Raw genomic sequence first — 22,643 nt, forward strand, 5'->3', positions numbered from 1 at the left:
TTGTAGGTTCTACAAATTTCGATTTTAGTTCATTTATCAAGTGGCTTAAGCTTTTTTTGTATTATACCAGTTAACTGCAAGTGTCTTTTGAATGAAAAATTCTACATTACAGTTAAAAAAAAAGTAACTACCGCACTATTCAAGCAATTTGAAACGTTTTATAGCCTCTATTTGTAGATTTCAAGACAATATTTAAATGAATTTAATGAAAAGAGGAATATTTGTTTGTGTTGGGCAGCTAAATAACAGTTGTACTATGGCTAACTATCCGAAAACATAAAAATTTTGAGTCTTTATACTGATTTTACTTTTCGACCAGTTTGAAAAAATAGTAAAAGTCACTTATTTTAACTGGTAAATAGTTATAGAACAGTTTACTAATGTCAGTTTGTAATTTAAAAATTTCGACCAGTTTGAAAATATAGTAAAAGTTACTTATTTTAACTTGTACGGATTACCGTTTGTATTGGTCAGCTTAATTAACACTACATTATAGCTAACTATCCGAAAACATAAAAATTTTGAGTCTATATACTCATCTTACTTTTCGACCAGTTTGAAAAAAAACACCAAAATTCCTTTTTTTTTAACTGGTAAACAGTTATAGAATATACAAATGGCATAATGGATAGAAAACATAAAAATTTAATTTTGAAAATTTCGACGAGTTTTTAAAACCATTAATTATTTTCTTATGTTTATTAATTTCAGGCATTAAATTATTATTTCATTAAATTTCTGAACGTCTTTGACACAAAAGACTTTACCCTCTCTAATTCATTAATTTATTTACACGCAAATATGCCCAACACAACTCCATTACACAAGACACTGACATACACGTGCTCCCGCCGACGTCAAGCGCTTGTCAGTCGCCTTTTGAGACCCCTGTAAGCTGCTCATAAACATTTTAGACTTAACGTGAAACCCTTCACGTTTGTATAACAATATTATTCATTTAGCATACTTTCAGGCGCAGAAACACGCGGGCAAAATGTGATTTAATTAGACAAGTAGAAAACAAAAGCAACAATAATAAATATATAAATATCTACTTATTTGCTTGAATAATAAAACAAAAATATGCTTAAGTGATTTGCATGCGTGCGTGCGTCTTTTGGCAGAAGCCATCAAAATGAAACGCTATGAGGCGGTTGGTTGCGAGAAGATGCCGTAGCGTAGCTCATTAATGTTTTCCCTTTCATTTAGTGTACCGTTGTCTTTTTGCCTTCAACGAAATATTACCAAGTAGCACCAGCTTGCAAGTTAACTACGCGTGGCATATGATGAAGTTTCATTTGATGTCATTTCAATTTTTCGTTGCCTACATGCAGGCTGTCAACTTATTACTTATAGCACCTCTTGTGCCTTCTGTGACTCTAACCTCCGTTAGGGTTACGCCAAACATATGTGCACGCGTGGTTAGGGCGGTGGCGCACATTACATTTTAATTAGATTGTTTAATTGGTTGACGTGTGCCTAAAAGTATGCAACGCATTATTACAAGCTGCTCATTTTTAGTGTGAAAATGCAGAGTGTGTGTACTTTTTAATATAGTCAGCTGTTAGTAAGCAGCTTTTCGCCTATTTAAACGTCACGCACTTACGCTTATGCTTTTTAGTAGGAAATCAACGGTTCTACCACCATAAGCCGACGCTTTTTGGTCTTTTTTAGTCCTTCAATCCAACGTACGGTATATATATATTGCTCCACTAGAACCACTCAGTTTCCAACTGCACTTGCCAGCTTAACTGCTGTGCCTTCGCATGCAGTCTCCACACATTTTTTTCTCTTTCCCAACAGCCATTATCAAGTGCTCGCTGTTCACTCAGCGCTGTGTTGAGCTACTTAATTCAGCCAAACTTCATACATCTTTGAGCAGTTGTAGCATCACTCTTGTATGGCATATGCATAGCTTATGCATCCATTCTGCCGTTCTTAATCCTTTCATCCATCTACTGTTCTGCTGTTCTTGCGCTTCTTCTCGCTTCTCTTCCCTTCTCTTCTCCAGTCTACCATGCGGCCATTCTGCCATGCACTCATGCACAGCCACATGTCTGTGGTGTACACATTCGCTTCAGCTTCACTGCTCATAAATTTGACTAGTACACGCCGCTTATATGCTTGTTCTCTTTGCGCTTTTTTGAGCATTTTCAGCGTAGCATACTTTCAGGCTGTCATATGGCAACGAAATGTTTTCAAACTGTTCGGTGGCCGCTAATCAGCCAATTTTTGTGGCACATCGTTGGGTTTTTCTTACGGTTGATTGGATTTTCTAGTTGCCGCAACTCGCTTGTTAGTGGTGAGTTGATTGGCTTGTGTGCATTACGCCTGAGAGTATGCAAGGAACTTTTTTTCGGTGGAATAAGGCAAAAGAGTATACGTGATTTTTGGCGGCAGAGCTTAAAGCTTTTTTTGTATACACATTGATTATTGCAGAGATATTTAAACTTTAAACCACTTTAAGGAAAAAAATCCACGCTATTTGGACTACTTTAATAATAAGTAGCTTGGAATTATAGTAAATAACGAAGTAGACATAATATAAACTAAAATAATTATACCAGTTGTTTGGGAAAATTCGTCTAAAGCAAAGAAAAATGGAGTTGCACATCTAAAAAAATTATACCAGTTCTTGGTATAACTTCTCAGACTGAATATATGTAATTATTTTAACTGGGGAAAGTTTATACCAGTTTCGAACAGTTCTATTTTGAGTTTTAAAAAGGAAAAACATAGTTTTGCGTTCCAAAAAAATTATACCAGTTTCTGGTATAATGAAGCATACCGAATATATTCATTTTAACAATAATTTATGTATATTGTAATATTAGAAAAATGTTTTTAAAGAACAATTTTGCGCCTCAAAAAAATTATACCAGTTTCTGGTATAATGAACCACACCGAGTATATTATTGTTTTACAATAATTTATGTAGAATGTAGTATAAGAAAATTGTTTTTGAAGAAGATAATATATTTTTGTACCTAAAACACTTATACCAGTTTCTGGTATAATGAACCACACCGATATATTAATTTTTTACAATCATTTATGTAAATTGTTATAAATTTGGTCGAAAAAGACACTTAAGAAAGTTTATACCAGTTTCGACCAGTTCTATTATTGCGTTGAAAAATGTATTTAAAGCAATAGCGACTTGTTTGAAACTTGTATGACATAGTTTCAGACATTTCTACGTATAATTTAATGCTAGCAATTTAAATACATATTTTCAATCTAATAATTCAGAAAGAACCTAAATATTCTCTTTTCATATTTATTTATTATACATTCAATAACAATGCCACCTCTCACATCCATTGCAGATGAATTTTGCGAAGAGTACCCACACAATCTCATGCCCACACCCGGCTACTGGATCGAATGTTCACGTCAGAAAATCACATTACAAACACCGCATACGCTTTGGGATGAAAGTGATTCGGAGCACGAAGATATACGAGCGGGCAGCTCGAGCGATGCATATCTCGAGCGTGAATGTAGCGATCTCTATGAGGACGATGAGGACTCGGAAGCGACACCAAGGTGAGCTCGCTCGGAAACAGAGCGTCTGTATATGTGTAGTAGTAATTGTAGAAAGCACCCTGTAGTAAAGACTCGCCAAAAACAAGCAAACACTAGAATAACTTTTCAAAAATATATAGAATATTCGACCAATTTCAATTGGCGTTACCCTTTGATTTTTGCGCTACTTAACCAAACCAGAATTTTGTAATAACTCCAACATTTTGTTTCCCTTTCCGCAACACCAAACGCCAAAAACCCCCCAACGAAACGCTAACACTACATAAACAAACACTATTTCGTTGTCACCTCCCGCTTATCAACATTCAAACACACCCACACCTGCACACACACACACGCATTCGTTGAACCATTTTATACGAATGTTTAAGTCCTAGGAAAAAGACAACAATCGAAGAGCAATGGGAACAGCAGGGCGCATTCGAGCTCATCTCCGTCGAACAGGAGACATATGAGAAGTATTTCTACGGTACCGAACATTGGAATTATTTTACGAGCGATGAGGATCTGGGACCCGTTATACTCTCCATCAAACAGGAGACACTAAATGGACGCGATCAATTTCGTATATTGGTGCGGGCGGGCTCGTATACGGTGCATGGACTGATACCGGCGTCCTGTGTATTCGCCGATAGGTGAGTGAAAGAGCAGAAGCTTGTGAGAACACACAGAAGCTGAGTAACTGTGAAATATCTGAAATTTGCAGATATAATCGCGAAGAAGTAGTTAGATCACTAGGTAAAGAAGTTAATTTAAATCCACCGCTCACATTAGGGCAGTTGCCGGATACGCCAGAGGAACTGTTGAAACTAGATCAGGTAAGAGCTACCCCTAACGACGAAGAGAAGAGTGCGATAGAAATAAAGAGAGCCAAACATGAAGAAAATATATATGAACCTCGAAAAAATAATTTTTATTAATATCCCTGTCACTCAGACGCTCTCTATTTTATCTCTCTCATACTACTCTCTTCGGTAAGTAAGAAATAAAGAGAGCCAAATAGGGAGAAAATATATATCAACCCTCAACAAATATTTTTAGTGAGATCTCTCGCACTCACACTCTCACTATTATGGCTCTCTTTATTTAGCCTGTCTCTTTCATCTTTCTCGTACTCTTCATTATTTTCTGACTCATTTATTTCCATCTCCTCAGGTTTTTATAAAATCCGAACTGAAAGTGGGTGTGATTTATGTGAAAGAGGATCAATATTCTGAGGAGCAAATTTTAGACAATAACGATAATTCCATACTGTTCGATGAATTCCTAACGTTACTCGGCGATCGTGTACGTTTACGTGGTTTCGATAAATACAAAGGTGGCCTTGATACGGTGCATGATTTAACAGGTAAGTGAAATTAGTCTGTTTAAGAGATTTCACTCTCTTTAAAAGATATATTTTTTTTACATTTTTATAATTTTGTAAGAGAAAAAAGTGTATTTAAGAGATAAAGAGATTTCATCTCTTCAATAAAGATATATTTTTTAATATTCATATTTTTGAATATGCTCTCCTCCGAAAGGTCTCTATTCGGTTTACACCAATTGGCGTAACATTGAGATCATGTTTCATGTATCGACGCTCTTACCCTATGAGAAGCATGATCCGCAGAAATTACAACGCAAACGACATATCGGCAATGATATAGTCTGTGTGGTCTTTCTGGAAGCGGATAATACACGCTTTAGTCCTGCCTGCATTAAGTCACATTTCCTGCATACATTTATACTGGTAAGAATAATAAGATATGCACTTACCTTACACTAAAACACTGCAAGCAACAGCTACGATCTCACACCCACTTGAGTAATCTCTCACGCTAACTCTGTCTCTCTCTCTTTTCGCTCTTATTTCATCCGACAGGTGCGCGTCTCGGCACGCATTAAACACAAACCCACACGTTATGAGGTTTCGGTGGTGACACGCGACGAAGTTGGCGCTTACAAGCCGTATCTTTGGGAGCAATCGGTGTTCGAGAAGGGTACAATGTTTCGGTGAGTAGATCAAGCTTACGAATTTTCACGATATCACTATTTACACTGTTATTTTTTAAACACATTTCACTTACTCGCGCGCGCGTTTTCACTCTCACTCACTCTCTCTTTCTCTTTACAGCGAATGGCTACTCACGAAAATCGTCAACGGTGAGCGTGCCTCATATTCGGCACCGAAATTTGCACGCATGCAAGAGCGTACACGCTCACAAATGCTCGAGGATTTGGTGATGAATTTATCGAATCATGCTGAGACCGGACAGATACCGAAACCGTACCGTAGGGGCTCATGGCGACCCATCGGTGAGGATGAATATAACAAAATGTTGCATGCAAGAGTTTTAGCCCAAGGGGCGGCCACACCGCAATCGTCGTCAGTGGGCGTTGATGTGTGCTGTGTTAATCTCGGTTCCAAGCATAGTATGTAGGCGTTGAGTTGAGCCTTAATTTGCGAGACCTCGTCCTCGTGTTTGTTCGTTCGTTAATAAAGAGAACCTGCAAAATTGAAATGAAAAATTTAACAATTAATAATCAAACTTATATAATTTCTTCTTTTTTGCCAAATGCTTGCAAACATACATATATAATTGTTTCCAGTAAGAATTGGAGTAAAGCATTATTATGGAATATTCAACATTTTTTACATACAAAATAGGCAAAATTTTGGTCTCTCTTTCGACCAGTTTTGACTACCTAACGTATTTCCATTCAGTTAAACCAACATAAATTCGTGCCTTTACCCAAATACTTGTTATTATTGTCATAATATATAAGAAAACAACCGCTATTTTTGAGATTGGCATAAATTAAATTTCGACCAGTTTTCAATCCAAACGCTCAAAATGCTTGAAACCAACCGATATTAAATTTTGTAACAAAAAATGTCAGCTTGTGTGTATTTTTAGCAATATTTGTGGCTATATTTTATACCAGTTACGATAACTCAAATTCAATATGTTACTTTATGACTTTTCTGCACTTTTTTGTAAGCATTTTAACATGATTTTAAGTCTAAAAATATTTTAAAAGTAAATATTATTTAATTTTTTGATTTTTCATTTATACCAGTTTTAGATGCATGCAATTTTTATTAATAATTACACAATTTTTTAATTACTTCTTATCAATTGCACGCTTATAGCAATAATTAAATGTATAATAATGCATAATATTACAACTTTTTAGCTTTTCGACCAGTTTTTTTTTCAAAACATTAAACTCGAAATTTTATATTTACGATATTTTACTATATCACAGTGTATTATATGTAGGTATATTCATAAATTACATATTTACGTCAATAATAACGATGAATTTCTATTTAGATCAGTTTTTTATACATTAATGCGTGGTTTTTGAGAATTTAGAAACGCTACATTATGCAAGAAAACATTAAACATTGATATTTCTATGAAAATTTAAACATTGTACATTGCCTTTATACCAATTTCGTTTTTGCGTTCTTTATGACTTTTGACGACTAGTTTTCGATTTTCAAGCGAATTATATAGTATAATTTGATTTTTTTTTAACTATAAAATTTTCGACCAGTTTATACCAGTTTTTTTAAACTGTTTTAAAGTGCTGTTATGCATTTTATTACACTTTAGAAGCATTTTTTAATATTTTATGTTCTAAAAAAAGCTTATACCAGTTTATACCAGTTATATTTTTCATATATTTTACTAAATTTTAGGTAATTTTACAAATTCCTTAGCTTTATATTAACAGTACAGCCAACGCACTGTATTCTCTGCTATATATCCTTGCGCTAGCACACTAATTACCACCGCTTAGTTGTACGCCCTACTCAACAAACACACACAACAATTTACGCATGCCAGCAAATCCATTTGGAAACCAAACATACTCTCTTATCAATTCCGGTTCAATATATTGCTTGCTCGCACACTAATTGCTGTTGCATTCTAATCAGCTTAGTGTGTGATATGCAAGCATGGGTAGACATGTCAAATGTCGATATATCGCACACATTTAAGCCGAGTGGAAAAAGCAAGTGACGTGCACACATACATACACATACATACATGTGTAGGTACTAAACCTATTTAAACACGTAAGACAACATGTACGGCAATTTGTGCTTAGATTGTCGGCCATGATTAATAGTTGTATGCGTCACATGTCCAACAATTGTTTTATTGAGCATAGTTTGAGGCGCGCTTAACTATACCAAAGCGATGGCAAAGCGTCGGAAAGAAAGCAACACAAATCACTGTGTCGCACAATTTAACACGATATAAGTGTGTTTGTTGCAGCACTAGCGTAAATTAAGCAAATACCCGAGCGGATATTGCTATCTACTTTTAGGCGCTGGAGCGTTTTTGTGTTTGCAAATTTGTGAGCATGCCACAACACTTCACGCCATATATGAATGTAGCTGTATGCGCGGCAAAAACTCTTATCAATTACAAGCAATCAAAGTGGTACGCACGAGGCTTTATGACGAAAAAGTGGGGCCAACACAGGTTTTTGTAGGCCAGCCCCATGGTAGGCAGTTCAGCTGACAGCAGGGATGTATCGAAGTTGAACTTATGCGAATGTAAAGATATACAGAGATACCTATGACTGTGTGCGTATTATATCAAGTGGTTGTGGCAGAAATATTGCCTACTTTTGGGCGTTGCATTAGTTATATCAGCAGCATAGCAACTCACACCACTTTTAACACAACAACAGACACTCTTACTCATGCCGCCTCCTGCCACAAGTACATATTGTATTTATTTATGCATTTATTTGCGGAAGTGCGTACGCACACATACAAGCTTAAAGATTAAAGAAATATATCTGTATGTGTGTGTTTACTTGTTTCGTCTTTCGTGGGCCTTAGCATACGTTTGAATGACTGACAGGATATGTGCGCAGTGTTCCTCAACATATGCTACAAGCATGTTGTAACAATAACAAATTATTATCATATATCATGCTGTGATTTGTTTGTTCCTATGTACGGTAGGACAATTTGTATTTGTATTAGTGCGTATCGCGATAGCGAGCACTCACGATACCTGCTATTGTGTCTTTGTGTATCTTTACTTCGATTTTTTTGTACCAAAATCACTTTTACCTTCAGAGAGTGGATATTCTTATTGACTTGCGTCAAAAAAGTGCGCTTAAGCACCTTGAAGTATGCACTAAAGTATAACAAATAGTTGATTTCATTTCAACATACATAGTTCAAGCTGGAACAACTACCCTGAATCACTTTCAAACATGGTTGTATCTCTTTAGGGCTAAAAAATCCATACTCGCGCTGGTTGGAACATTTTAGATTTCAGCTCAGACCCCAGATCCTTGATCATCCTGAATCCATTGAAGTTCGGGTTCTCTTTTCTCGCTCCTTATTCAAAATTACCTTCCGAAAGCTCGAAGACCTCAATAAGAGAGGCCACCGCTATAGTACTTAGATACAAACCGACCAGAATCGAGTTGGTAACCCAAAAAGAGGGATCACCGAGACTTCGTTAGTACTGAAGAAATAAGTGACGAGCTCTGGTGATCGCGGTCGAATCGCTTTAGTGATAACAGCGACAATTCAGATACAGAAAAGGTCTCATCAAGCTAAGATAGAGCCGATGACAAAGATTGAGTGTTCCGAACCGAACGCGTTAGTATTGGCGAAGCAAATGGTGAACTTTTGTAACATCGGTGGGTTAAGTTTTTGTGGTTCCAGCGACAAGATATATACAGTCAGAATCTAATCAAGTTTAAACAGAGCCGACGACTAGCAGATCAAAAAGCTAGAAATTCTTTTAGGACAAACTCTGGAGTCTTTTGAAACGGAAAGTCTGATTGAACTGTTTGCGGCATAGGATCAGTTGATCTTGGTATTGAAATACCAGAAAGATATGCTCACCTCTTGAAAAAGAGAAAGTTTTCAGATAATAGTCGATATTTTTCAAACCTCAATGAAAGTGAGGCTAGATCAAGACCTAAGACTTCTCTAACTAGAAACTCTGGAGCCTTTTGTGATAGGAAACTAACGTCCGAATTATTTGAACCCAAGACTCAGTTGATCTTATGCTCGATTGAAATATTTAGTTTGAAAACTCTGGAGTTTTTTGCGAAAGCGAACTTAAGTTCCGAACTCTTTGAACCTAAAACTCAGTTGAACTTAGTCTTGAAATCTCTGGTATTATATGTTGAGCTCTTGAAATAGAGACTAAATTCCACGACTGGGAGAAAAAATTTATTTTGAAAATTGAAATTTCGATGGAAGTGAGATTCTGTCATTACATAGTTATACGAAGCATTGGCGAGACTCAGTCTTTGAACCTACCAAGTATTGCAGTCTTCAGCAACGAATCAATAATTAAGCTTACAGCTGCCACAGACGATGGAGAGTATGCCACTCTCTTCGACATAATAATTTATTTCTCTTTTAAGCCTCAAAACCACAACAATTGGCCCCAACAAACTTCAAACAAAACTGTCTTCTTTTCACTCTTATAACTCGCGCATACATACAGCCAATTGTAATCAGTACTGAGCATACGGCGCTCAACTCATACCACAGACCACTGTGGATTGACATACAAAGTAAAAAACAAAATTTCAAACAAATACAAAACAGATAAGCCACTCATACAAATATGCATACAACAATACATTTGTTTGATGAGTTCCATCACTCCGTTACAGACATCTTCACGCCACTTTCAGTCTTATTTATATAAGCGAGTAAGTACAATCACTCCAACCAACACCGACTGCTATTAACCGCGCCCACACCCTACTGCGTCTGCCACAAAATATTTGCGTGCGAAAATCCCATCAATCATGCGGAGATTCCGTTAGATTTTGGCGGCGCTAAGCTTGATGTGGCAGGCAGTGCGGCGTGTGAGTGTAAGTGAGCGATAACAAAAGCATATGTTGATGAAAGAACGTATATTATATATATAAATGGATGAAAAATAGTAATATAAAAAGCAGAAAAGAGCAAAATATTTGGCATAACAAGTGGTATAAAAAACTTGAAGATAAGATATGCGGATGTGTAAATGTGTGTGTGATGTGATGTGATGAAATTTATATAACGGACATGATTGAGTTGCTGTGTAAGCACACTTTAAGGCGCCAAAATTGTGTGTGACGCCAAAAAATAGGCGGTTACTTGGACATTGTATGCGTGGTAATTGAAATTTAATGTCTCAATACTAACAAAAACCACTTGAATTTTGTAGAAGCAGCTCCAAAGCTGTTTAAAATCGCGTATTCCCCAAAGCGCGGAAAAATTGTCTGAGTAAAGGTATCAAGGTTCAGAGTAGAGGGGTCTTTAAGAACTTCAATACCTTTCTCGACCTTTTTTATAACCGAATAGTCAAGTTGTAATCAAACTAAGAAGCTTTTGGGATAACTTTTTAAGAACAACTGTTTAAATAGAATTTGGACTCACGAAATTGGATTATTTTAGAGGTTAGGAAGAAAATAAAATTGTAAAGACACGTAAATTCATAACACAGCAAGGTCTTAGGAGCTTTCGGGAGAGCTTTGAAAAAAAAACTACTTTAAGTTGAAGTGGGGCTTCCGAAATCGGAATGTTTTAAAGATTAGTAAGAGCATACAAATGTCGAATATTTTTAGTGCAGGATATTGCTTGGACTAAAAGTTTTTGGAAGAGCTTTTTAAAAAGAACCTCTTTAAGGTGTAGTTAAACTCTCGAAATTAGAATATTTTAAAGAATAGTAGGAACATATAAATTAATGTAGGATACTACATGGTCCTAAGAGCTTTCTGGAGAGCTTTTAAAGAACAGCCACTTTAAGTTGAAATTAGACTTCCGAAATTCGAATAGTTGAGAAGTTTGGAAGAGCATACGAATGTCAAATCTCTTTAGTAAAGGTTACTAAATCAGTCTCAGAGCTTTTCAAGGGCAACCACTTTAAGGTGGAATTGGGCTACCGAAATTGGAACCATTTAGAGATGAGGAAGCATATGCGATTGTCAAAACAGGGTATTACATGAACTTTAGAGCTTTCGGGAGAGCTTTTCAAGAACACACACTTTAAGTTGAACTAACTTTCAATGTATTTCACACTCAAATCTGCCTGGACGTAGCATGCTTGAAGATTTTCAAGTTAAATCTCAACTAACAATCGAACATTGACCACTTGCGCTTAAGATCCAAGTATCGAGTACTGCTCGTATTATATGAAAAGCTAGACAATTAACTCTTTGCGCACTACACTGCTATTGATGGCTGCTGGAAGTACACAAAAGTACAAGAGCTAGTTGAATATGTAAGAATATGTGAACGACTAAATGAGCATAAAAGGACGATGACAAAGAAAGCTTGTGGCATTTCTTGGACTACGCAAAGGAGCAACCGCAATTACCGTTAGCTGTGTGGCAAGGACATATTCCGTATAGGTTAGGAAGCGGAGCATAGTGCGAGAATTGAAGTGAATTAGTATATGTAGCATGTGTATAGAAGGCTTAAGCACACAAGGCTGCAAGGTAACAAGGACATGCTGCTTAGAGTTCGTAAATTTTACGATTTTATTGCGTAGGTGCTTGTAGTACATACATTGTACGACATGCTGACACAGCATTTAACGAAAACAATAAATGTCACTAACACACACGCACGCGCTCCTTATACACACACAAATACATACTTAAATGTGGATACATATATAAATAATTGTGGTTTTGGTGCAAAAATAGACTTGTTAAAGTATGTCAAAAGCATAGTACGCAAATAAAAATAAAGTAGTATGTAGGTGTGCAGCAGTATAGCAACAGTTAGGCAAATAAATATGTGTACACAATTTATACCCTTATTTATATAAGCATTTGCTTGATGATCACAAGACAAATAGCTCACGAAAACTTTCCAAATAATGGCTCAAACCCTTATTTGCCTAGCGTAATACAAGCACTTTCGGCACCAGCACGCATGCATACTTTAAGGCGTTCAGCCACTTACAGCAGATAATTTGTGTGTCGACATGTGAGAGTGTGTGTGTGTCTTTTTTCTACTGTTGTCACGTGCACTTGCTACGCATATCGTTTACACCACTTCGGCATTGTTGCGTTATTAAAGCAGCACTACAGATATATATGCATACATACAAACACATGATTCTTATTCCCCAATGCATCAGAGGGACTCTTTGCAGCGTGCTTTGGTGGTTAGGTGGATACAGTTAAGCCAGACGCGTCAATACCATACTTTGTTTGCGTATTTTGGAAGTATTATGTCTGTGACACACTTGCATACTTTTAGAGGTCGAAATTTTTTAATGCATAAATTATAAATAAATTAAAACATTCAAGTATGAAAAAATAATAAAAATAAATAATTTATAAATAAATAATTTATAAATAAATAATTTATAACTAATAACTAACTAATTTCAAAATACAAAAAATTAAAAAAAAATAAAAAATTGAAAGTAAATTCCAATATTAAAATATACTTTTTTTTTAATAAATTTTTATATATTTTTATTATTAAAATTTTGATTCTCCAATGCAAAATGTAAAATATTATGCCTAATTTTTTTTGCGTATTCCTTATTTGTTCCTTTTAATTAAACAATTATATTAGCACCCGAAAGTATGCAATGTAGTTTTTAACAAATAAAAATTTCAAAAAACTATTAAAATTATTTACAATAATATGCCGGCCTAATAAAAAGCTCATTTTGTTTTAATATGCTTTTGTATTGAAATTAAACACATAAACGCCTAGGAGTATGCAACGATTGTTTCAATGTGTTAAAAAATAATATACAACTCATTTCCCCAATGACATTTTTGGAAAAACTCCAACAACCGTACACATTCCTCTCAATAAATGCACCATAAGCGCCAAAAAGTATGCAACAATTAATTTAAAAAAAAAGTTTCCAATATGAAAATTAGATTCACAGAAATATTAAAGTTTATAAAAAGTAATAATGGCGCCTTATTATGTGTGTGTTTAGAAAGTTTAATAAAAGTAATAAAGAAGCCTTATTATGTGTTTAGAAAACCACTAACTAATTCTGACAGCGACTAAAATACAGCTAGTTATTTCTACAAAATCACTAACGAGACAGATAATGAAAATTTATCCCTAAAAGTATACTATAAATTAAAATTTTTTGTACAAAAGTGGTGAAAATCATAAATATTCCGCTTGGAAATATACTTATGCAAATTTTTCATAATTTGAAATACTCTGAAGAAAGAGAAAAAAACTCTGAAGGTTTCAAATGCATTCATTTTTTTCAATATTAAAAATTTTACAAAATTTAATACACATTCGAGAAGAAAAAGTTTTCCGCAAACTATTAAATGTGAGAAGTTTCACGCTTTTAAAAATAGCTTTCATTTATATGTTATCTTTTCAAAGCTTTCACGCAATTGGAAGTCCTATAATTAAGATATTAACGAATTGTTGAGTGAGAAGATTAAGTAGAGCCTTAAATTTTTATGTGAGCTTTTCGAACTTTCACGCATTTAAAAATAGCTTTCATTCAGATGACAGCTTTTCGAAGCTTTCACGCTTCTGAATGTCTTATAATTAAGGTATAAACCCATTTTAGTGTGAGAAGGTTAACTAGAACAATCGCTCATGTGTGAGATTTTAGAAGCTTTCGCACTTTTAAAAATAGCTTTCATTCAGATGACAGCTTTTCGAAGCTTTCACGCCTCTGAAGTCTTATAATTAAGATATACACCAATTTTTGAGTGAGAACGTTAAATAGAACTTTTACTCATATGTGAGCTCTTCAAAGCTTTTAAAAATTAGTAGATTATAAACCAAGTTTTTAATATCTAAATAAAAATATATTTTTTAATTCACAGTTTTATTTCTTTAAAAGAAACTTTGATAATATCTACCCCATAACTAAAGCCCGCATGCTTTGCTTGGAACTTAACGCACGACACATGTCAATAATTTGATCATTATTTAATATAATAATTGATACATAAATAATATTTTCCAAGTTCCCGAAAATAAACAAATTTAGTTAAAAAAATAGTAAACCAATATTCAAATCCTTTTGACCTTCAAAATGTTATAATACCGCTATTTTCCAACAAAGCACTTCCATTTGTATCAAAACATTTTGAAAAATTACTGAATATCATCACTTTCCTCTCTCTCACTCTCCAAATCTTTTTTCACCACAGGTCACATGCGCCCCTCATCGCCGCTGCTGGATTCGGTGCGCGATCAATTTGAGGATTACGATCAGTTAGCGAAAGATTTTACACGTGTATTCTTAAACGAAGAACCGTCGTGCCTACAAAATGCGCATCTCTTCGATGTGGTATTCCTGGTGGGTCAATCGAAGCAGAAGGCGCGTTTCATAGGCGTGCGCGCGATATTGGGTGTGCGTAGTCGTGTCTTTCAGGTAAGTCTCCCCCACTCACTCTCACCATATACCATACTTAATTAAATTACTCAAAACTCTCTAAAAAACACTATCACTTGCGTACTCCCAAAAGGAAATGCTTTACGGTATACAGACCGGTTTTGGTTCACCGCAAATACCAGTCGCGGAGATTTTTGCGCGCCCAGCACCGTCACTCGTCTCACCGCAAAATCAAAAGCCGAAGAGCAACAACTATCTGACAGTGCCCGATTCCGATTCGATACGACCGAAGAGTGTGCCCTCATCGCCGATGGTGAAGCGCGCTTTTAGTCGTTTGGGCACCATCACCGCCGGTTGGGGTCGTTCGATACGTAATAAGAATACGAATCAATTGAATCCGGAGGATAAAAAGAAATGGATATCTTCAACGGATTGTTCCAGTAAGAGTCTCAATCCACATAAATACAAATATATCGATGTGTGTTTTTTTTCTTTTTATACCTTTCTTCTACTCTCTGTGCGTGTGTTGAACCAATTCGTAATATGTAACTTCCCTGTCTGCCGTGTAATATAAACACCTTGAACGTTCGTTGATTATTGTGATGGTGCCTCCAATGCCTTGGAACTCGTATTTTGTGAACTACTTTTTTATATATATATAACTTGAATTTAAACTACTATTAACAAATGCTTGTAAATTATCGATATTTTGAAACTCACCACTCACAACTTCGTCGTATGTGATGTGTTTTGATTTAATGTCATATTTTTCTTTGAATTTATATTGAAAATATAATTATTTTATATTTGAATGCATTTTAAAATTATTCACCTCGGTCTGTTTTATTCGCCACTTATATTTTATTCACCACGAATGCTCTTTAATTCTCAAAAAAAAATTAAACGAAATTTATTAACTTCTTTTTATGCCTCAATGTATATTTTAAAATTACTTTTATATTCACCACACTTTATAAATTAACTTTTCATCAATATATTTGTTGTTTGTGCGCAATTCTTCTTACAACTTTGTCATGCTAAATCTTCTCCTAATATACAATTGAATTTTCTATAAATCATATTCACCACAACATACATATAATAAATTTCTAAATGTACCATTCATGTAAATCGATAAAATCAACACAAATCATGTAACACATGTACCCAACAATTCATTTCAATAAAATCAAATCATTGAAACATCTATTATAAATTCACCACATGTTGGGGAGACTGCTATTCATTTTAATATTTTCAACTCAAATATTATAATAATGTAAAAAATATAAATTTATACCAAAAAACTGCGAAAACATATTCAACACAAAACTCACCACGCATTGAAAACACTATTATTTTACATTTTGTATCGACCTGGAGCTAACATTTTACATTTACAAACAAAATTCATTCCTAAACTATAAAATTACTCAATTTTAAAACTCACCACACCTTTCACATTTAACCACACTGAAAAATATAATATTCTTTTGAGAAAACTCATTAACGCTATACAAAATTCTAAAATTCGTAATATACGCCACACATCAAACTCACCACGCACAACGAATCATACTTATTTCATATATTTTTCTTTATATATAAATGTTCACCTTACCTATACGTTACTTTAATGTACTTTTATTCACAAATTCATAAATTCATATTCACCACACTCTTCATGTTGTAATTTGTACGTAAATTTGTGCTATTTACTTTTCTAAAAAATAAAAAATGATCATTACCACAAAAACTAACGAAAACTCATTGCAATGCAAACAATTGCATTTCATTTGTTTTTCTCTCTCCTTTTTAACATTCGCGCTAAATCATGCACATTTCACCACACCATCGAACGCAACACAACACTCGTATTGCTTTATTTTTTTGTATTCCTTTGATTTTCACCACACTACCAACACTTTTCGCTTATTTTTTACTGATCTTCGGTTGCACTCGTGTCCCTTTATCCACTTCATTTTGTCCTTCGTTTCGTATGCACTTTTTTGTTTTCGTTTCTCTTCGCTGCTTTGCTTCTATCTCTGCAGATCGCGACAGCAAAGACAAGGACAAAGATAAGCCAGGCAATAATCAGCTTGCGGTGCCGCGGCTCTCGGTGTGCGCAGACGCACAGAAAGTCGATCGCGCGAAACTGGCGCAGACAGAGTTCAACATCATCGAGTTCGATCCCGACACATTTCGAGTGCTGTTGGACTATCTGCATACAGGCACGTGTCCGCTGACATGTGTCTCCATACCAGGTGAGCTGCGCAAGTATTTTTGAAGATATGATGTACCTCTAACGTTTGTGATTTCTTCCAGGCCTGCTATGCGCTGCCGAGCACTACGATCTACCCGAGCTTTTGCAGGCTTGCTTTCATCATTGCAAACAGTTCCTGCGCATCGAGGTTGTCTGCCCGATGCTGATTTCGCTGGAGAACTACTACTGGCGCTACACGTCCGCCTCCGAGCTGGTCAACATGATACTCTCCTTTGTCGAGAACAAAGCGCATGCGCTCTTCAAATGTCCCGAATATCTAAATCTCTCCGAATCGATGGTGCAGATGATTATGAATCGGGAATTGCAAACGCCTGAAATACGCAAATTCGAAGCGATGCTGATGTGGGCGAAGAACAAGGTGGCGAAAATGAAGAACCATCCCAATAAGGATACACAATTCGAGTTCGAATGCATTATGGAGCGTTTGACGCGCGATCTGAATCTGTGTCGCATATCGCCGAGCGAACTCTTGACGGTCGTATTGCCATCGAAAGCGCTCAAGAATGAACGCATCATGGAGACACTTATGATGCAGGTGAACCTGGGCACCTATCGCATGCAGGAGTTGGACGAGTACCGACAGCAGTTGCGCAGCCAAGAATCAGCCGAGGCGACGGTACAAGTGCATCGGGGTGGATGAGATAGTAAGAATGTTAGTTTCGATTTCGGACCTGGTGAAGGTGGTGGTGGCGGCGGCAGTGGCGCTGGCGGCATTGTCATGCGCAGACGTACAAGTGATGATCGTAATGACGACGGTGATGACGAGGCGGAGGAAGAGCAGTATGCACGCGCGATTGCGATATCTGTGCGTGGCGTCTCGACGGAAACTTACGACGCCTTGGACAACGAGGTAGAGATGTATGCGAGCTTCGAAACAGCGCCGAGTACGAGTCGTGTTGCAGCGCAAATGCAGAAATCGCGCCATAAGCGTTGGGCGGCAGATGGCGCGTCGGGTAGCAGTGATGGTGGCGGCAGCAATAGTGGTCGTAGGCACTAAATACGACAAAGAAGCTTCGGTAGTTGGTTGTTATTGGTGAGGCGTGATGGGTTTGTAGGCGTCGCGAAATAATTTCAGCGCTCTCTAGGAAGTAAAGTTAGGAAATTGATAAATTTATGTTTCATTTCTCAAATAATTCCAAAGCTTTAGGATTTTTTTTTGATAGACGATTATTTTTTTTAGCTAACGACTCCTTTTTATAAAAAAATACTCTATGACGTGATATGAAAACACGCACAATTTTGACATTTAGGCAAAGTAAAAATATGATTTCCAAAGCGTTCCACTGCCATAAGTTGTATTTAGTTCATACTAACTACATAAAAATGTTTTGTTACAGCCAAATTAATATACCCGGTAGAGAGGTATGCTATTTTATTGTTTTTAATTCAAAGCCGTTCCATTCCCAGTTCGTGACGCACAATTTTTTACCAGAGTGATAATGATATAATAAAAAATTTTAACAACAAACACAAGTACAATTTTTTTTGAGTGTTTTGTGAATTCCATTTCGTTCCTCTCCGATTCCACACCGTTCCGCACTGTATTTGATAACTTTTAACGAGGTTTCGTTTAAAGCAATTGCGTTTCTCTATAATTTCAATTAATTTCGCATTATACTCTACATTGTTTCAATGATGTGTTCCAATTCCATTTCATTTAATATTTTTTCTAACATAATGCACCAAATTGATATACAATTTTTATTGTTGACGTGTCTGGTACAATTATATAGAAGTTCCACTTCCGCTTCGTTCCGTTCCGATTCCACATCGTTCCATATAACATTTTTCAATCAAAACTTTGTTTTATATAAGAACTGTAATATTTTAAGTATTTTTTTGTACTTTAAAACACATTTCGTTTCAATGCCAATGCAAATATTCCACTTATCTGCCTACCCTCTAACGCCACACAAACTCGTCTACCAACACTAACCACCAACTCAGCTTTAATGTAGCCACTTTTGCTGTGCCCAACCAACAACTACGCACACATTATCTAATATTCGTACCCGCCTAACTGTATGTTGCCACAAATGTATGTGAGTGACTTATTACCGCGCAGTATTTGTTAACCACCTAAAAGTATGCTTTACTATTTGAACCAAAAAATATGTATTTGTGTGTCGAAATCGAAACTAACATGCCTTCAACTGTCACATTCACCCCCATTTGAATAAAAATTATATAGAAAATTTATAATAATTGAAATATATATTAAAATTTGAGGAAGAATTTTCGAAAACCTTAAAGAGAGTATAGAGCAAGCAAATTGCCAGCGAGAGAATTTTTGTGCTGAATGAGAACAGAATATGAACCTAAAACGCTTACTGAAAAACAAAGACTAATATAAAACTTTTTTTTTAATTTAACGGTTTATTGGTAAAAAAAAATATTGAAAGAATAATGGAAAATATTTGTAAAAAATATATTAATTTACTACACACTTGAAAAAAAAATATTATAAATAAAAAAACAATAAAAGTTGTTTGGTGAAAAGCCAAAAAAACATTCTTACCGTTAAATGTGTATAAAAAATTAAAATAAAAGTAAAATTAATTTAGAAATCGCGCATTTTTTGTGTAATTAATTGTGAAAAAAAAATTTAGTAAATAATTAGGAAAATTTATATGTGAAATACCTAAGAAAAAATTACAACAAAAAAAATAAATATTATATTATATAATATATACATATGTACCTATGTAATTATAGCTATACATATATACCGTTATATAAAACGTTGCACACGCAAAACACAGAAACAACTAAGATATAGTAAAATATACCCTTATATACTATATATTAATTCCATGTATAAAATATATTAACTATATATATATATGTATGTATGTACATAGCCACGTTTTACAAGTATAAGTGTATATTTGTCGCAAAACAAAAAATAAAATAAATAATAATAAAAAATAGTTTCAACCCGGCTGAATTTTTAAAACAGCACTTTTTTGCAGCTAAAAATAAATTTCAAAAATAAATACAAATATTCGAAAAAAATTAAAAATTAAATATTTAAAAAATATTTAAAAGGAATATAAAAAAAAATCCAAAAATTTAAAAAAAAAATATTATAAATTGTATATGTGTGCTGTAAAAAATATATGTATATGAAGACACACACAGAAACTTATATATTGACAAAGCGTACCTTTAAAGCAGAAAAAAATTAAAAAAAAATAAAATTAATAATAAATTAAAAAAAATAATAAACATAATAATAAAAAAATTAAAATTAAATAAAAAAAGAATAAAATTGTATATTGTAAAATCTGGCAACTACAAGTACACATATAGCTAAATATTTATACATAAAATCAAATGAAAGGAGAATACAAACTGAAATAAACATAAAAAAGTAAGAAACGAAAAAAGTATTTTTAAAAATACAGTTTTTGAAAAAAACAGTGAAAATTGCTTAAATAAAAATACAAAAACAAATATGTGCAGACATACACACTACCACAGAAAGAAAACAACCAAAAAATAAATAAAATACAGTTAATAATAAAAAATTAAATATTTGTAAAAAGCAACAATAAATACATATAAATAAATGGAAATTAAAAAAATATATATTGAAATTAAAAAAATATTAAAAAAAAAATATTTAAAATAAACAAAAAATGTTTAAAATAAAAACCACAAATATTTAAAATAAAAACAAAAAAATATATGTAATTACAAAAAATTTTCAAAAACCAGTTCTCGACAAATTTTGATACGATTTAGCATTTAGACGAAAAAAACACTACAAACAAAAAGCAACAAAACAAAATCGCGCAAAATTTACTACAAACGCATAAATTTATTATACATTATGTTTGTACATACGGCATATAAGTAAATATGTACAAATAAAACAACAAAAAAATATATATAAATAATAATAAATAAAACAAAGATATATATATGTATAAAGAAGTAAAATAAAAACACTTTAAGCATGTACATATGTACAAACATAAGCATAGGTATTCAAACGCCAATGGAAGTCCAGTGTTACTAAATACATAGGCAGATAAACAGAAATTGGTTGAAAGCGGTTTGTTAACGGCAGTGCAGGTGTGGGTAGTGTAGTAGCAATTAAACAGAGAAACGAAATTGAAGTTTTAATAAACTTTTTTGTAATTTTTGTTCCGATTCCACTTCGTTTCAAACGTTAAAAATTCAAATATTTTACACTGATAAATTGGATCTATCAAAAACACAACAATAAACAATACTTTTGTTCCGATTCCATTTCGTTTCAAGCAGTAAACACTGATCTAAAGCACTAACTATATGTAATCCACCCTATTTATGCAATATTTTACATTTCCACAATGTTCCACTTCATTCTCATTTCGTTCCGCCCCATTCCATTTCGTTTCGGAAGTTTTTAAAGTAATTTTAGTGCGTTTAAGACAAATTGGAATGGTTTTGTAGCAAAATTAAACAATTTCAGCGAACTTGAGGTACTATTTTATTTAAGTTTAAGTAATTTTACATACTACAATTACGTAATGTACTATTTTAATTGAATTTTATATACCATTTTATTTATTATTTACAATTTCTATTATTTTTCTGCACTTTTATTAATTTCCATTTCGTTTCGGTCCAATTCCAATTCGTTTCAACTTATACTTTTTCAATTTCTTTTTTACTTTTTTCGCTATATAAAACAATTTCACATAATTTTCTTCTGATAAACTAACATTTTTATTCCGGCACATTTTAATTTCTGTTCCAAGAATATCGTTCCATTACTTTACTGCTCCACAACAGTTTTTTGATTAAGATTTTTTTAAAACAAATTCACATTATCAGTTATGACTATTTTATTAAACTGTGTTCCATTTCCATTCTGTTCCTGTCGTGTTTTAAGCTCAAAAATTCTTAAAATAATTTTATTCGCATATTTATGTTCCATTTCCACTCCGTTCCACTACTAAAATTTTTATTAAAAACATTTTACGGGTGTATTCTGCACTACCCACCACCACTGCCGCTAGCTAACTGAAGTTTTTGTACAAAATTTTTGGTTTATTTAATTAAATTTTTGAATTAACAGTGGCCACAACTCAACTGGAGAATAGCTCATCAAAATATTTGTGCTGTTAAATGGTAATTAATGAACATACTATATACATATGTAACAAAAAATAGTAAATTGTCTATAAAGTGTGTATAAAAAAGAGAGTTCATGAATATATAGTACATACATAGAAACAAACAAAACCTACACCAACACATAACGCATACATACATACAAACACAATGAAACATATGAAAGAAATGCATTCGAAATAAATGTAACCCACCAATGTATAAAGAAAAGAGAGTATTAATAAATAAATATGAATAAACAAAACTTAAACCGAGATTGTAAGCATAAATAGATAAGTATATATGTAATTACAGTAAAACCATGCTAAAAGTGACAAATTGGAAGCAAATTATATTAAAAAATATAAACAAAA

The 22,643-nt window shown here is 34.0% G+C and overlaps 2 protein-coding genes across 5 annotated transcripts in view; one reads left to right on the forward strand and one right to left on the reverse strand.

Moving 5' to 3' along the window:
• LOC105208563 (uncharacterized) overlaps positions 1-19,640 on the forward strand; it is a 268,673-nt gene extending 249,033 nt beyond the window's left edge. Inside the window, exons 10-20 of one of the 4 annotated variants that reach the window (XM_029038012.2) lie at positions 3,330-3,549; positions 3,921-4,184; positions 4,256-4,367; positions 4,705-4,897; positions 5,073-5,281; positions 5,414-5,544; positions 5,666-5,847; positions 14,695-14,918; positions 15,013-15,319; positions 16,931-17,143; positions 17,205-19,640. In XM_029038012.2, the coding sequence (XP_028893845.1) occupies positions 3,330-3,549; positions 3,921-4,184; positions 4,256-4,367; positions 4,705-4,897; positions 5,073-5,281; positions 5,414-5,544; positions 5,666-5,847; positions 14,695-14,918; positions 15,013-15,319; positions 16,931-17,143; positions 17,205-17,803 (2,654 nt within the window). In that variant the 3' untranslated portion in view covers positions 17,804-19,640. The remainder of the gene's footprint in view (positions 1-3,329; positions 3,550-3,920; positions 4,185-4,255; positions 4,368-4,704; positions 4,898-5,072; positions 5,282-5,413; positions 5,545-5,665; positions 5,848-14,694; positions 14,919-15,012; positions 15,320-16,930; positions 17,144-17,204) is intronic. The other 3 variants (XM_029038014.2, XM_029038013.2, XM_054232555.1) reach the window with 3 other exon arrangements.
• The window catches only part of LOC105208560 (uncharacterized), a 29,559-nt gene continuing 12,758 nt past the window's right edge, over positions 5,843-22,643 (reverse strand). Inside the window, exon 4 of the mRNA XM_054232558.1 lies at positions 5,843-6,039. Within this exon, the coding sequence (XP_054088533.1) occupies positions 5,988-6,039 (52 nt within the window). The 3' untranslated portion in view covers positions 5,843-5,987. The remainder of the gene's footprint in view (positions 6,040-22,643) is intronic.

This window comes from Zeugodacus cucurbitae, chromosome 5, assembly GCF_028554725.1.
Source record: "Zeugodacus cucurbitae isolate PBARC_wt_2022May chromosome 5, idZeuCucr1.2, whole genome shotgun sequence".
Lineage (NCBI taxonomy): Eukaryota > Metazoa > Arthropoda > Insecta > Diptera > Tephritidae > Zeugodacus > Zeugodacus cucurbitae.